The sequence below is a fragment of the Myodes glareolus genome, chromosome 12, assembly GCF_982192425.1.
Source record: "Myodes glareolus chromosome 12, mMyoGla1.1, whole genome shotgun sequence".
NCBI lineage: Eukaryota > Metazoa > Chordata > Mammalia > Rodentia > Cricetidae > Myodes > Myodes glareolus.
In genome coordinates this window covers 28,162,698-28,178,103 of record NC_142037.1, presented here as the reverse complement: position 1 = coordinate 28,178,103, position 15,406 = coordinate 28,162,698, and the positions used below count along the sequence as shown (strand labels likewise).

General features: G+C 46.1%; 1 protein-coding gene and 1 long non-coding RNA gene across 4 annotated transcripts in view; one reads left to right on the top strand and one right to left on the bottom strand.

Annotated features, from left to right (window-relative positions):
* Positions 1-4,448, bottom strand: part of Fam124a (family with sequence similarity 124 member A) — a 51,663-nt gene extending 47,215 nt beyond the window's left edge. Inside the window, exon 1 of one of the 2 annotated variants that reach the window (XM_085698633.2) lies at positions 4,264-4,448. In XM_085698633.2, the coding sequence (XP_085554759.2) occupies positions 4,264-4,306 (43 nt within the window). In that variant the 5' untranslated portion in view covers positions 4,307-4,448. The remainder of the gene's footprint in view (positions 1-4,263) is intronic. The other variant, XM_048422126.3, reaches the window with a different exon arrangement.
* Positions 4,449-4,554: 106 nt separating this feature from the next.
* On the top strand, positions 4,555-6,962 carry LOC125392420 (uncharacterized). Of its 2 annotated transcripts, XR_015004866.2 has the most exons (3): positions 4,555-5,024; positions 5,156-5,271; positions 5,373-6,962. It is a non-coding gene; the product is annotated as an uncharacterized LOC125392420 (long non-coding RNA). The 2 variants fall into 2 exon arrangements; XR_015739463.1 differs by having other exon boundaries at positions 4,555-5,271.
* Positions 6,963-15,406: the final 8,444 nt, after the last annotated feature.

The following is a 15,406-nucleotide window of genomic DNA, read 5'->3' as shown; positions in this document are numbered from 1 at the left end:
TTATTGGCCTCAGATCACAAAGTGTTCCCCTGCTATCTCTGCACATAGCATGCAAGGTAAACAGGAATTCTTGGATATCAAATTCTTGAACCTATACAATAGATGGCATATAATAACACAAGGATTATTCTCTCACTTGATACATACACGCACGTGCACACGTGTGCACACACATACACACATATAAAATTTCCAAATTTTAATATTTGTATGTTATTTGCTGCATTAGGATTATAAGGGAAGGTATTCTGTAATTAAGAATTACAGAATTGCTGCTGGAGGTCTCACTAGGCAACCTACATATATATTCATTTTATAAAAGGAATATTTTTCTAGATTCTCTTTTCCAGGAAACTATGGCCTAAGAACGGAGCTTGACCTTTCTGTAAAACTGACCTTCCTGTTATTGCAAACCCAGGGCTCCCTGTGTCATGGACTTTCCCTGCTGATTCTCAGTACACCACATTGAAGGTCATGGTAACAGAGCTCACTAGCCTTGGACACAAACTTCATACAGGGCTACAAAGTCATTTGTCTTCTGTATAAGATTTCCTTTAAAAAATGCTGGCCCATTTAAAATGTTTTTGTACCTATTCTTTCCCATCCACCTGTTTCACTTCTCAGTGCCTGCCTGTTCTCATAGGCTGCAGTGAAGCACTGGGTGTAGTTCCCTGATAGGTGTGACATTGTCCTGAGCCGGAAGGTCAGTGACAGCTGGCACACAGGTAGAATTCCACTGATGTCAGGCCAAACTACCGAAGGAAAACAATTCACTAAGTATGGTCGCACGTGAAAGAGCAGTGTGGAGGCCATGTGCTGGAGATTCACTGATGAAATTGTCATTGCTGGCACTGGCTTTTATTTGTATTTTCAAGAACTGCCTGTCCCTCTGTTAAGAAATTCTGTGTCATAAGCTACTTTGCCAAAAGTGGCTTTTGCTAGTTTCTCCTAACAGCACACAGAAGCGCAGGCTCATTGCCCAGTGGAGGTTCCAAATGACATCAATTGCCACAGAACACTGAGTCTGCCTTTAGTCTTGGCCCAGGTTAGGTGTAGGTAGGTTGGAAAAGGCAGCATTTCCCCTGAGAGAAAACAAGGACTAATTCTAGATGAAATGGTTCCTCGAGAATGGTTGCTAGGTGGGAAGCATGCAGAAGCTTGGGGTTGCAGACCAATAAGCCATACACCCATTGACTTGCTACAACCTATACGTGAAATAATAATACCAAGGCATGGGCTGGGTGTTCTGAATGATGATGACCGGCCTCCTTAAGGTGTCTGAAAGCATCTGTGTGTCTATTGTGTTGGGTATAAAGAATATATGGAGCTTGGTATGGGCTGAAGCAGGGGTATTCTAACTTGGATGCCTTTCTACTCCTCATTTTTTTCTGGATAACTTTCTAGACATATGGCTTGGCCCTTTCCTCACCTTCTACTCCTTTCTAGAGACAATCTCATCTGACTTCACACCACCACTCCACTCTCAAAGCCTCACTTCGGTATCTTCATTAATTAATACAAGGGCACTCCACAGTCCTTATCTTAATGAGATTTTCAGTCAGACATTATTGACCTTGGTTTCTCAACAACTTAACCTTCTCTCAGCTTCCAGGACAGCCTGTTCCTCCTTCTGGGGCTTCACCATCAGTTTCCCTGTCTTTGCCTGACACTTCAACACAATGGCTTCTTAAGCTAGGGTTAAGGACAACAGGCCGTACTGAGCTGGTTAAGGACTCAGTGAGCCAATAAGGCATGCGGAGAGGTTTAGAACTGCAGGCAGCACTCGGTGGATTCTGGGTAAACGTTCACTGCAACATCAGTTGAGTTCACCTCTCCCAGGGCTTCAAGGGCAGTTCCAAAGATACTGTCATGTTAGATCTCCACTCTGAACTCCGAATACACCCGGTGCCTGATGGCCCATCTTAATGTTTATTCAGACTGCCTCTGCTGACACCGAAACGTCCCCTATTCTCCCCCAACTTGGGTTAGAAGGGATCATGGGCTACTTTGAGAATTCAATTCAATTTTTGTTTCTTCTCACAAAACTTTACTGAGTCTGGTATTTTGTATATGTCTCAAAGCCAGTTATGGACCCCAAGTTAAGGACTGATGTCCTAGTGGATATGTCATTTGAGCCGGATTGAGAGAGAGAGAGAGAGAGAGAGAGAGAGAGAGTAGAATTTCACCTATTAGATAGGCATGCCAGGCAGAAAAGGTAGAGTTGTAGAAAGGATAGGTGGCAGAAGAGAGGCATCAGAAAAACAGGCCAGGATGGCCAGGTCAAAGAGCAAAGAAAGACCTGAGGACAACTGCTCAGCATGAGAGGAACTCGCAGTCCAAGATCATGTTCAGTTTTTGCCCTCGATAGACAAAAGAGCTATACACATTTGAATGGAGAGGGACACAATTAACGAAATCCTGACAAAGAGTAAATTCCTATAATCCCAGCACTTGGGAAGGCAGGCAGGAAGGTCAGGGCTTAAGGTTGTCATTGACTACTTAGTGATTTCAAATCCAACCTGGACTACAGGAGACCCTGCTTCCAATAACAACAACAACAAGAAGCAGCAAACATTTTGAGTTCTGGGTGCTTTATACTTGGCTAGACTAGAAAGGGAAAACACCAGAAAAAATGAGTCAACTATTAACAGCACATTTGATAGCTAAACTAAAAATTCAAAGCATACAGGGGTAGATTAGCAAATACAAGGCTAGGGGACATGAAACTTCTGTTTCAAATAATATCATTTTACATTTTAATTTAAGTTTGCTAGTGATGTAATAAGAATTCTTTAAACAGCTTTCTGTCCTGTTACAGCAACACTCTTTAGTGGCCAAGTAGAAAATAGAAACTTGGGAGTCTCCACACTAACCAACCCTTCCCAGGAGCCCATGATGGTTCTCTGGCTAGCCTGCATCCCAGGATGAAGACACCCCTCAAAATCAATGCTTATCCCCTCTTCTCCACGGCTAGGCCCTTCTGGCAAGCATCTGCTTTAGGAGAGCCCTGCGAGTTAAACGTTAGTGGGACAGTGACTGCTTCACTCTAGAAACAGAAGAGCTGGCAACTTTTGCTTTGTTTCTTCTATACATGGTCCAGCTAATGGGGGAGGAGAGAGGAACCAAGCATGGTCAACCAAGTGACATAGTGAAAGGATTCTTGTCTATTGTGCACGAGGTCACAATAATCAGGAAAGAAACTAAACTGGCAAGTTTCACACAAACAAAATTGAAGCAAAAACGAGGGTGGGGGGTTCAAATCAAGTTACTCCTCCACCATGGACAACACAGTTGGGTAACAGGGAAAGACCGCTGTAGGGAAGAAGGCAGTCCAGATTTACGGTAGGGGTGGCAGAGGAGGCTGCAAGGAAGGGTGGGGGTTGGAGGCAGGAATAGTTTGAGGGATGCTTTCTTGGGTTAGGGCAGAACCGAGGTCCATTCTGGGACAGGCCTCTCTCTGTGTTCTCAGCAGATTGCCAAATCCTAAAATTAGCTTGAACCCTCTCCACCTTCCAGGAATTCCAAGGTCTTCTGTAGTCTGGGTAGCCCCTGACCCCTAGCAGAATTTCGCTAGATCGGAGAAGACACTCCTTCCTACCGGGCATCCTGGATGTAGCGCTGACTGTGCATAGGGAAATCCTCTAGATAGAGGCCGGGTGGAAACCATTAGGGGACATTCGTTTCTGAAAACGTCTTCTTTTGTCCTACACAAGAAAACTGCTGTTGGGAGAGGGCTAATTAGCCTCCAAAGGTTTGAGCTAATTACTTGAGTCCTTTGAAGCATACAAGACCCCTATCACACCATCCTGCGGGTACCCAAGGCTGGCGGGGTGGAGAGGCTCAGTAACACAGTGTAAGTGAGCTATGCAGTCCTCTTAGCTGGTTTCGGAGTCTTTTCCGTGCCCGGCTTCCCACCCTTTCCACCTGCTTTCCTCGTGTCTAGGGCCAGACTCCCTGGGGCTCTCGAGCTACCAGAGTTCCCCAGCTTGTGGGAACAAGTGCAGGCGCATCTCTATCTGACAGCGAATACTGGCTGAGCCTGGCACCAAAGGCCACAGGGCTGCGAGGGGTGACGCCGGGCCTCGAGTCCCACCACCTTCCAGTCCCAGGTAGGGCCCTTCCCGCCCCTCCCCGTTCTGCCCCAGGCAGCCAGGGACCACGCCGCTGGCCCGCAAGACACTGAGTCCCAGCCCCGATACTGCCACAGTGACTCGGGTTCCCGAGCGCTAGTCCTCAGCGCCCGCCCCGCCTGATCCGGCTCACCCTCCGGTCTCGGCGCCCGAATCCACGCAGTCCTCCTCCTCATCGCCCGCCTTCGGGTTCATGGCGCGCGTGCCCGCCGCTCTCCCTCCGCCCCGGGTCGCTCCAAGCACCTCGTACCCGGGCCCGGCAACGACCCGGCCCCGCGTGCCAGCCGCTCGCCGCGCCCTCTCGCGGCCGCGCCCTCCGCACCCTCTGCTTTGCGCTGCGCCGGCGCGCCCGGGTACCACCCGGCGAGGATCCGAGCGTGTGCACGGGCGGCGCGCGTGTGCACGAGCGCAAGCGTGAGTGGGGGAGGTGTGAGATGGCCTATCTCTATGAGCGTGGGGTGTAGTGGGCGTTCAGGGTTTAATCTCGCACGCACCTGGGGACATGCCCAGCGGCTGTGTTTTCTTTTGTGACTGATGCTGGTAGAATGGGAGTGTACCAGCAAAGCTGCCCTCCCCTGGGCCCGCAGTACGAATCCGGAGTCCCCGGGCTTACTCAGAGATTTTCCGGCCTCAGTCTGCTAGCAGCACCGGGAAAACACCCACCAGCCTAACCAGGGCAGGGTGGAATGCCTCCGTTGTGTTTTCTTCCAGGTTCCTCAGAATTGCCCAAACTGAGTTCGTTATCACCTTGCTCAGAGTGCAAACACAGAGCATATTCTTTTGTTATGTTTCAAGATGACACGAAGAGAGGTGGATGTGCCTGCATTCAAGGAAGCTGGCAGCAAGAGGGTGGTGGATGTTGTCAAACCTCGCCAGGTTGAGTAAATGATTGAGGTAGCAGGAGGTCATCTTCACTCTAGGAGGCAACTTGGTGGTGGTGTGGTTAAAACAGCTTAGACTTAATTCTAGTAGTGTTGCTATTAGAAGACATGGAAGTCACATGTGTATTCCATTCTCTTCTGAAGGGTAGTGCTGAGGACAGGAGAATTAAGAATTGCCACATAATGCCTTAAGTCATGCACCTTTTATGTATGGCCGTGAGCAATCTGCCGTGGACAGATTTTGGCATGATGGCACCAAGGTGATTTTTGCTAAGGCGTAAAAACCCTTGCACTGGATTATGAAAAAGACCCGACCCTGTATTAATTTGGGGTCAAGGATATGTTTGTGCTTTTTTCGCAGGAAGAAAATAAAGCCGATGAGATGACTGCATATACAGCGGAGGAGTACCAGCCCTGATGACATCGCAGCCACTGATGACTCCATAAGAGAAGCAGAAAGAGGTTCCTGAACGTGAGATCCTGACCTCCTCATAACATCATGCTGCAGGCTGAGGAAAGGGGTCCCTGAACCGATGTTCCTGACTCACTACAACCTCCTGCAGTCTAAGAAGGGAGAGAAGATCATGATATGACTGGTGATTCCCAGCCTCTTGTTGGACTTGCTGGGCAGACTTCCAGACCTAGTGAGTCCTGTTGACCTTGGAGCCGGACCAAAAACACAGACTAAATATTTGACTGTTTTACTCTTTGGGACATGGAACTCATTTTGACAGTATGGTATTCAATCTACTGTTAAAATATTGGGCCTGAGACTGGAGAACTCATTTTCCCCGCAGGGGAAAAAGGACTCATTTCAAGGAGTGTGAAGTCCCTCTTCAAATATGAGGAGGGTAGTCTAAGGGTTTTTGCTGCTGCTCAGAGACTGGGACAATTATTTAAAAGCAGCAATGTGCCTGGACTCTCACTCAGCAGAAAAATCTTTTTTTGTCTTTTGATTAGAATGGATTTAAGAGAATTGTGATGTGACAGATTGTGTATTTGTTGTTAATTTCCCATTTAGAATTATGGGTATTGACTGGTTAATGCTTGTAACTGCTTTAGTTCTCCATAAGATGTTATGAAAAGTTAGATTTTTTCTATGAATACTTGGATTTAACATATTTGATAAACATTTTGATTTTAATATGGCAAAAAATTGTTAAGAAGCAATCCAGAACAACCAAAAAGGGCATTCCCAACCCTAGCGATTCTTTCTCCTTTAATTAGGAGACTGTAGCCATTAGGAACATGTTTATTCACAAAATATATCTAATTGCAGATGAACTCTCTTGACAAAAAATTGGCTCAGAGACACAGAGCCCAAAAGTATTTTCTTTAATTCTTTGTTTGCAGAGGTCGGCAGTCATCAACGGGTTTGATTCTTTTTCTTCCCAGACTCCTAAGACATGGGCTTGTATGATTAAAATACAGATACTGAAGACGGATAAGTCTGGGAAACAGGAAAGTGTTCAAAGATGCAATCATCTGTCCTGTTGCAGAAGCACAGGCTTTATTAAAATTAACGAAAGGGGAGGAAATGTGGAGACTGAAAAAGGCAGGCCCATTTCCAACTGGTTAGAGAGTTTGGAGATTGGCAAGCATAAATGCATGCCCCAACTCAGCATGTGAGTGCTTGGTTCTTTTGGGGTCTTTTGAAGTTAAGTAAGTCCATAACATCCTGACAGAGGGTCAGGACATGCAAACGTACTTCTGCTCCTTCTTTTGTAACTATGAGGTCACCTGGGGAGGGGTGATCTTTACAATACATGACCTAGAGCAGCTTTGCTACCTAGACTACAGAATGCTAATGATTTGGTGTCTCAGAGTGATCAAGCAATTGACTGTGTGAGTTATCCTTTGTATCATGTTAATAAAGTCTTTTATTACCTTCTCCCTCATGTATGTTGGGTATAAAAGCTGTGGAAAAATAAACCACCAATGATTTTCAGGATTTCAGTCATTCATGATTTTCAGGATTCACTGGAATGCCCTCCAAATACTTCTATGGTTTCCGTCATGTTATTTTTTTATGCATCTTCATATTCTTTACTTAGATTTCTAAAATTTCCTTGCCCCTACCCTGATAAGAAGTATTTTTGTCGAGGCTGGTCCTCAACACAGGATGACTGGGAAGTTTGGCAGAGATGCACTGAATATGATTAATAAAACTCAGAGACAAAAATTGGAGTTCAACCTGAAAGTCCAAAATGCAAAACAGCCAGTCACTGGCTTTTACCTCGACCTCAGGAACAGTTTCCCTGATTTTGGACATTCAGGTTCTCCAAGGAAGTGCAGTTGTGGCCCCAGGGGGCTAACTACTATTGTCAGGCTGATAACAGAGCTTAACATTGTCTGCAAGGTGCTGGTTTTGTAGGCATTCAGCAGAAAGCAAGAATTAGAGCATCATGGCTGCTTCTGTTTTTCAACAGATTTCCAAAGAAGGCCTGGAAAGGCAGACCACGTGTGAAAGGACTGGAGTTCTTATGGGGAGCTCATGAGAAGGCAGTCCGTAAAGTGGGATGAAACCAAAGCTGCTATCTATGTCCCAGAATGTTAGTGATGCCAGGAACATAGGACTGCCAAAGGAAGCTGCAGGCAGAAAACAGAGCCAGCTGAGAGCCAGCTGTGGGCTGCAGCCAGCAAGGTCATAGAGGAAAGGCCGTCTAAACGACCAAAGCTCATGTTATACCATGTGCCCTGAACAGTAGGTGCAGAGTTAAAAGTCTTAATGTTTCTTCTGCTGGATTTTTGGGGTGCTCTGTTCCATCCCTCTTTGTAATTTTTCTAGTCCTGCTTTTTGCAGTGTGAATATTCATGCCATTTAATGTTAGAAGCATGAGACGTCTTTTGAATTCTGTGGGGCTCAAAGCTAAAACTTTGCCTTTGGTCTCAAAGGAAACTTTGGACTTGGGTGTTATCCCCTTGATGAGATCTGGGGGCTCTTGGAGATGGACTCAGTGCCTTCTGCATCATGAAACAGAGATGGGCCATCGAGGCTGAGGGCCTCAATGTTCTTCAATGTTCTTGCTGATAGGAAGTATTCCTTCAAAAATTCACATTGAAGGCTCAGGCCAGAGACTGGTGGACAATGAAAGTTATCACTTGATTAACACATTAAGCCCTTGAGGAATTCATAGCTGAATGGACTCTTGGGATGTGGGACCTGCCTAGAGTAAGCAGGCCACTTGCATACCCATGGAGAGTGTAGCTTGTCTTCAGACTCCCTTTTGCTGTTTCCCGGCCACTATAAGGTGAGACATTTGCTCCATACCATGACACTTAGCCTTAGCATGGCCCGGAAACCATGGAACCAGCTAACCACAGAGATAAAGGCCCTAAACCATGAGTTTCCTATTATTGTTTATCTTGGTTACATATTTCAAAGTCACAGAAAGACAGTTAACACACACACACACACACACAGATTTCTAAAGAAAAGCTTCAAACACACAGTGAGGAACACTGTAAAAGACTTACGATGTTGTCATTTAGTAATTATTCTCATGTAGTTGATCACCAATCAAGAAGGTGAGCTTGCATATGCAAATGCAAGAAATCTACCAATAGATGAGATCCGTTCCACCCTAGGGGATGATAATCCAGAGAGAGTGGCTAATTAAACAATAAATGGAGTGTGTGTGTGTGTGTGTGTGTGTGTGTGTGTGTGAGAGAGAGAGAGAGAGAGAGAGAGAGAGAGAGAGAGAGAGAGAGATGAGTGGGGTGCTTTCTTGGCATCTCACCATGAGCGAAAGGAGTCATATATTCTTAAAAGAAAGATCAGAATAAAAATTAAAGTGTCACATAAAGCCCTCTTAGGAAAGGACTTGGAGCCCTGTTCTGCCTCAGGGCCTTTGCACGCCTGTCCCTTACCCCAGGTTCCCTGTTTGAACCCCTGTACATTTCTGTCAGGATATGTCCTCTGTGATTAAGACTCTGTGACAGTCTCCTGCTTTGGTGTTATAAGCCACCAGCAGCTGGTAGATGATAGGGTTACTGCTTCTCCTTCCCCACCCCTGTCCAGATTCCATAAGAGAATGGCCACTGTGCTTTCTGTCCCCTGCTATGTCCCCAATACCTGGGACCATATTTATACGCGAGCAAGAGCCATGTGTTGAGCGAGCAGGTGGAAACAGCTCCTGCACACACGGGGAAGTAGGCTGAGGCTCCTAGCCGGGATGAGTAGAGTTGCACACCAATCAATTTAGTTAGGAAGAAGTGGCTGGGGCTGCACATAAGGGCAGTGGCAGCAGTGAGATACTGACAAATGTGGCCTTAATGACATCACCAGGAGACAAGCTACCATTTGGGAAGCAGGACACTTGGAACATTCAGGAATCCAGGTTAAAAGGAGCGGTGAGAAGGAGAAAGCAGGAGACCTTAACAAGTGCCCACCATCTTGTTGGCCTCCCAGGCATGAAGAACCTACTTCCCTAGGTGTACGGACATTTCAAGCCTGTCCATTATTAAACCCCAATGAATCCCTGTGGAATCGATGCGTTTCCCCTTTTGCAGTCAAGGGAACTAAACTCTGCTGAGTTCAAATACTTTGTCTCTGGTCTCTCTGCGGTAAGTATGGAGCCACTTTGGTGTCCACTGAAGCTACCCAGAAGGACAGGAGAAGACGTAACCTCCCTGACACAAAGGAACAGACAGGCAAGAAGAACCTGGACCATGAGATGACACTTTAATGATCTCAGCCTTTCCCCGTGTTCAACATAAAGCCAGGCGGGACCCAAACTCTGGACCACATCACAATGTGAAGCGTTGAAATGGGGTTCCCTTGCAGAGGATGAAAGTGTTCCCGTTGGCTGGCATCTTGGAGATGCAATTCCATTTGGGGAGAAGAGCTGGAACAATGTCACAGTCTTCAGTCCTTTCCGGGCTTAGAAGTCTCAGTTGATTGTGATTCGGGGTAAGAGCTGGAGGTGAGTAACTGACTCAAGAGCGGTGTGTTGATCGGTACAAGAAATTTACCTTCGTGGAGTCCCCAAACCCCATTTCTAAGCTATTTAATGTTCATCCTTTAATTCAGAGTCAGGAGAGCGCTGGTGGTCAGCTCTGGTTGCATCCCCCATTGTCCTGTACTCTATTCCAAGCCTGAAGACTGTCTTGAGAGACACTGAGGTATGGCTGGAAGTATAGACAGCTTGCACACGTGACCCCTGACCCTGACCCCATGACCCTGACCCTGGTCCTGAGCTGCTACGTTTAAATGTCGGGCACTTTGGTACAGCATCTCACTAGTTCCTATAAATACTTGGTGCTTCTATTGCACTTAAAGTGGAGTTATTGATCTGAAAATCAAAAGGAGCTCCAGGTCCTTTAAAACTACAGAAATTAGGAACCCAAGCTATCATTCAGCTTCCCATCTCAATATATCATAGTGGTCGTGCGTCACTTGTACTTTTCCGTTCCACCTCTCCTGATAGTGTTGCACGATTAATTCACACACTTACTTAGTGTGCGCTCAGTGTGCGAGACAGTGACTGGTGCCTGGGGTCCATTGGGAAACAGTCAGACCTCATGTCTGCCTTTGTGAAGTTTTGTACTTAGGAGAGCACATTTAATAGGCTTCACAGCCTGCAGGCAAGGCTGGCGTTCTCACCAAGTCCATCCTTTTTGACCTTCGACCTACTTGACAGGTGCATAATGGGACTGGCCAGGAGAGGAGGTCTAAAGAATAAAGCAAGCCCTTTGGTTGGATAAAAGAGACAGATTTGGGATCGGCAGGGCAAAAAACAATTAGGAGAGGTGGAAATCCTAAACCCAGAACCTTGAATCCAGTGATGGCAAACAAACTTTACTCTCACTTGGGAGACAGAAGCGGGAGGATTGTCTCAAGTTTGAGGCCAGCCTAGGCTATGTCACAAGACCTTGTCTCAAAACCAAAGAAAGAAAAAAGGAAGAAAGAAAGGAAAGAAAGATAAAGAAAGACGGGCCAGTGAGGCAGTTTCGTAGGTAAAAGCACTGCCACTCAAGGCTGACAACCTGAGTTTTATTCCTGGAACTTACTCCTGTGTAGGTAGGGGAGGAACAACTCCCAAAATTTGTCCTCTGACCTCTACATGCTATGATATATATGCATCCCGTAGTTTACAAACACACAATAATAATAAATTAAAAGAATAGAAACAGGGGGAGAGAGAGAGAGAGAGATCCAAGACATGGGGTTTTCTTGATTTGGAATTCGAGAGAGGTGGCGTCGCTTCCAGTGCATGCCCCTGTATCACCTGCATGAAAGTTAATCTGATCTAATGAAGATATTTAAATAAAATATGTGTAAAGATTATCCAGCATCAAATACAACTGTAGAATTATATTGGTTTAGAAAGTTTGGGTCATTATTAATTGATTTAAAAAGCCCACATTTATCAGAATTTCGGGTTAAAGAGAAACATGGGGAAAAGTCATTTTCTTCCAAGTTTCCAGAAGTTTGTCTAATGTGAAAGTAAATATTTTGATCATGACAAGAGAAATTATAAACTATTGACAAATGTACTTAGACAAAGAAGCCACTAGCCCTGTGTGGAAGCATAAGGGGACCAGATGGCAGAGGCAGGGTGAAAGGAGAGTGACTGTGAGCTGTAAAACGATCCTATCAAGATTCAAATGGCTGCTCGGACAGGGACAACAGAGATGGTGGCCCCACCTTGGAATCTTCCGAGGACTCCCCACTTGCAGCTTACACTCCCCTACCTGCCCACTGTGCCCCCAGTGCCTGGCAGCCTGATGGGTACACAATGAGACTGGAACATAAAAGACTCATGGGAACATGTCATGGGGTATAAGAGTGCGAGGAAACTCCAGTTCAGGGCACTGGCCCCTGCGAGTATAGAGCGGTCCTCTGGGAACTGGGGCAGAGCCATCTATTCACTGCGTTACCAAGATCCTAAATCCCTGGGAGGAGCTGGCCTGCTCCCCTCAGACTCACTCTCCTCTTGCTTCCATAACTCAGTTGTCTGTGACTCACTCAAGCAGCACAGCTCCTGGGGTCACATGACTGAGTTCAGGAGGTCAGACATTCAAGGCCAAGGTGTGTGGGCAGGGTTTGTTTCTGCTGGGCCTCTGACTTTGTCTTCAAGACAACTGTCTTCTCAAGTCAACACATGACATTTCCTGTGCATACACACACCTGTCTGTTTGTATGCCTACATTTCATATTTCAGACTCCGTTTAGACTGGGTTTGGAACATTCTAGTTATCCTGTTCTGATACAACCATTTCTTCAGATTGTATCTACAAATACATTTGCCTCCTGAGATCCTGATATTTTTGAAAATTCAGCCCAGATCACTGTCTTTGAAGCTGTTTCACAAACAAGACAGGAGCTCACAGCAGGTAGGACAGCCCAAGTTCAAATCCTCCCTCTGTCATCTGCCACGCTCAACCTCGCCAGCAAGGAAGATGCAACACCGGACTCTTCTAACTGCAGTTTATTCAGGACTTTTGAATAATCTTCTCACCCTCTCGCCCCGGGGCAAAGCCAGTCTACAGCTTAAATAACCTCTGGGTAGCCAACCCCAGCAAGCCACGTGGGAAATGCAGATAGGTTCAGAAATGCAGAAGCAAGCCAGATTCTTAGCGTTAGCCATATATGGAGTTGTTCATAGCTGAGAGCACTCACCTTTGGGAAGGTGGAAGGCGGAAACCAGCGCCACCTTTAAGGTGTGGCATCACGCAGCTCTCTACAGTCATCTACTAGATTTACTTTCTGGAGCAACTGACTTAGCCTACCTGGCACTGTTTTCTTGCTCGTATCAGGACTGCTGGGTCTCTGCATGAAATCACATCTGGCACAAGGGAAACACTTGGCACTGTGCTTTGCTGTTGGTTTCCAAGTCTCATTCTTTCTTCATGGCCTTTGTTGGGGTCTGTGTCCCAGAGTTCCTCTTCACACAATGCCTACATTCCTCAGTAACATACTGATGTGGATAACGTTTCGCTGAATCTGACGTAGATAAGATGGAGACCTCACCCTTGAGCTCTCACTGTCAGTGGTAGGCAATCAAGGCGAGGTACTCACAAACCCTAGTATGCTGGGCTCTGCTTGCTTTGGCTCAGAGGTATCCCTGAAAGACTGGTGCAGGAGAATTGTCTGTATTCTGTCAATCATGTTTTAAATAAATGATGATTGGCCAGGCAGGAGGTATAGGTGGATCAACCAGACAGGAAGAAGAGGCAGGGTGATGAGAACAGGAGTATTCTGGGAAGCAGGAAGCTCTCTCTGTAGTTCTGCCCAGATCACTGAAGAAGCAAGATGTGAACTGCCCCTCTGAGAAAGGTACCAAGTCATGTGGCTAACATAGATAAGAATAATGGGTTAATATAAGCAACAAGAGCTAATAAGTAGGGTCAATCGATTTTATAATTTATGGAGATCTCTGTGTGATTTTCTTTGGGGCTTGCTGGATGTGGGGAACTGGGCAGGACATAAACCCCAACAAGCAGGACCCCTCATGTTACAAAAGACTGTGTATTAAGGCTTGGCCATCAGCTGATAGAGTTAAGAAATGGGCTTAGAGAAAATAGGTGCTCAGAGATGCATCATCAAGAATATATCTGTCTCTGGTCCCTTCCTCCTCTGGTTTGCTTCCTGGCTGTTTGAGATGAGCGTCTGTGTTCTGCCATGCCTTTCTGCCATGACATTCTACCTTAGCCAACCAATAAACCCGTGTGATTGCTGTCATACAGGGCTATGAGGAATTCAGCTCAGAAACTTGGCATAGATGTGGTGAGAGCCAGAAACATCTGAAGAGGGAGAGAAGGGAGGGGGAAAGACAAGGGGAAGTGAAGAAGTGATGGGAAGACTTCTGCCAAATTAATCACATGGGTTGGTTTTAATGAACAGAGGTCAGCCAAGAGCCTTTGTCTTTGGACAAGGGGAGATTCACTCTTCTTAGGCCCCCAACCCTCTCCTCACTGCTACTGGTGAGCTCTTCAGCCATTCTTGTTCCCTCACTATGCCCTTGGAGGACCTTGGCAATTGGTTCAAGATCATGCTGCCCAGCTCAGCTCTTCTTTTCTCTTCGTTCTAACTGTGCAGCCTAAGCTACAAGACAAGAACTGTCACCTGCAGTTCTGACTGTGTTCATTGCTGTCTCCCTACTTGCTCTTAGCGTGATGGTTACTGGTAGAACTTTTCTTCTTTTGGCTTTCTGCTCTGAATGAGTCCACTCATTCACCACTCTCCTGTAGACTTGGTGGTCACCTCACAATGGACCAGGAACATGGAGCTAAGAGGCTACTGAATGACCCTTCTGAAACCACGAGATGAAATGCGTCATCCCCCTTTAGCTGTTTCTGCCAGGAATTTTAGTCACAGCAATGCAAACATTAACTGTGCATTTACTCTCATAAAGATAGGCATTTATGCTTCTCTGAAAGAACTTGGGACATACTGACTTCAAAGTCACTGTGTCACGTGGTGAAAGACTAGGAGTCAGTGTCTATTTCAGGGAACAGAGGGTACATGAAGACAGAAGAGTTGGAGAGGTCTTGAGGCAATGCTGTGCTAATCCTTCTCGGGCTCTAAGTCAGGGGGAAGGAGTTTTCATTATTTCAGAATTCCCCAGACCTTTTACTATAACTTTTATCACATTACCTGATGATTTACTCAAGATTTTCTGACTTTTTTTTGTAGTACTGCCTGTGGCCTAGATTCCTCTTCTGAGCTATGGGTTTACAAGTATTTTGAACCAAAACCCCACAGTGTCCTTTCTGCAGAGCTAACTAAAGTTCTGAGTAAAGTCTCAGGTCCAGACAACTGCTCCAACAGGTCTGCCAGTGGAGAGCACCCTAAGTAGAGTGGAGGGGCATAGAGAGAGAAAAGGGCTGTTTCTTTGGGGTTCTTTGGTGCTGACAATGATGGTCTTTGTTTTAGCAGTTGTGTGGCTGATTTTGTGGATAATCAAAAACTTGATTGATATGGGACAATTGTCTTCTACCCTGTAGACATTTGTCGCTTGTATTGTTTTAATAAAACGCTGATTGGCCAGTAGCCGGGTAGAAAGTATAGGAGGTGACCAGGCAGGAAGTATAGGTGGGGCAACCAGAATAGGAGAATTCTGGGAAGAGGAAAGGTTCATTCTGCCCTCGTTACTCAGACACAGAGGAAGCAAGATGAGAATGCCTCTCTGATAAAAGGTATCAAGCCACATGGCTAACACAGACAAGAATTATGGGTTAATGTAGAATGTAAGAGTTAACAAGATGCCTGAGCTACCAGGCCAACCAGTTTATAATTAATGTAGACTTCTGTGTGTTTCTTTGGGGCTGAACAGCTATGAGATCGGGCAGGACAGAAGCCTCTGTCAACTCTTGATCTTCTCATTTCCAGCGATGACTTTCAGAATAAACTCTGCCCACCTAAGGTGCCTGTGCCTTCCCTCTCAGAGA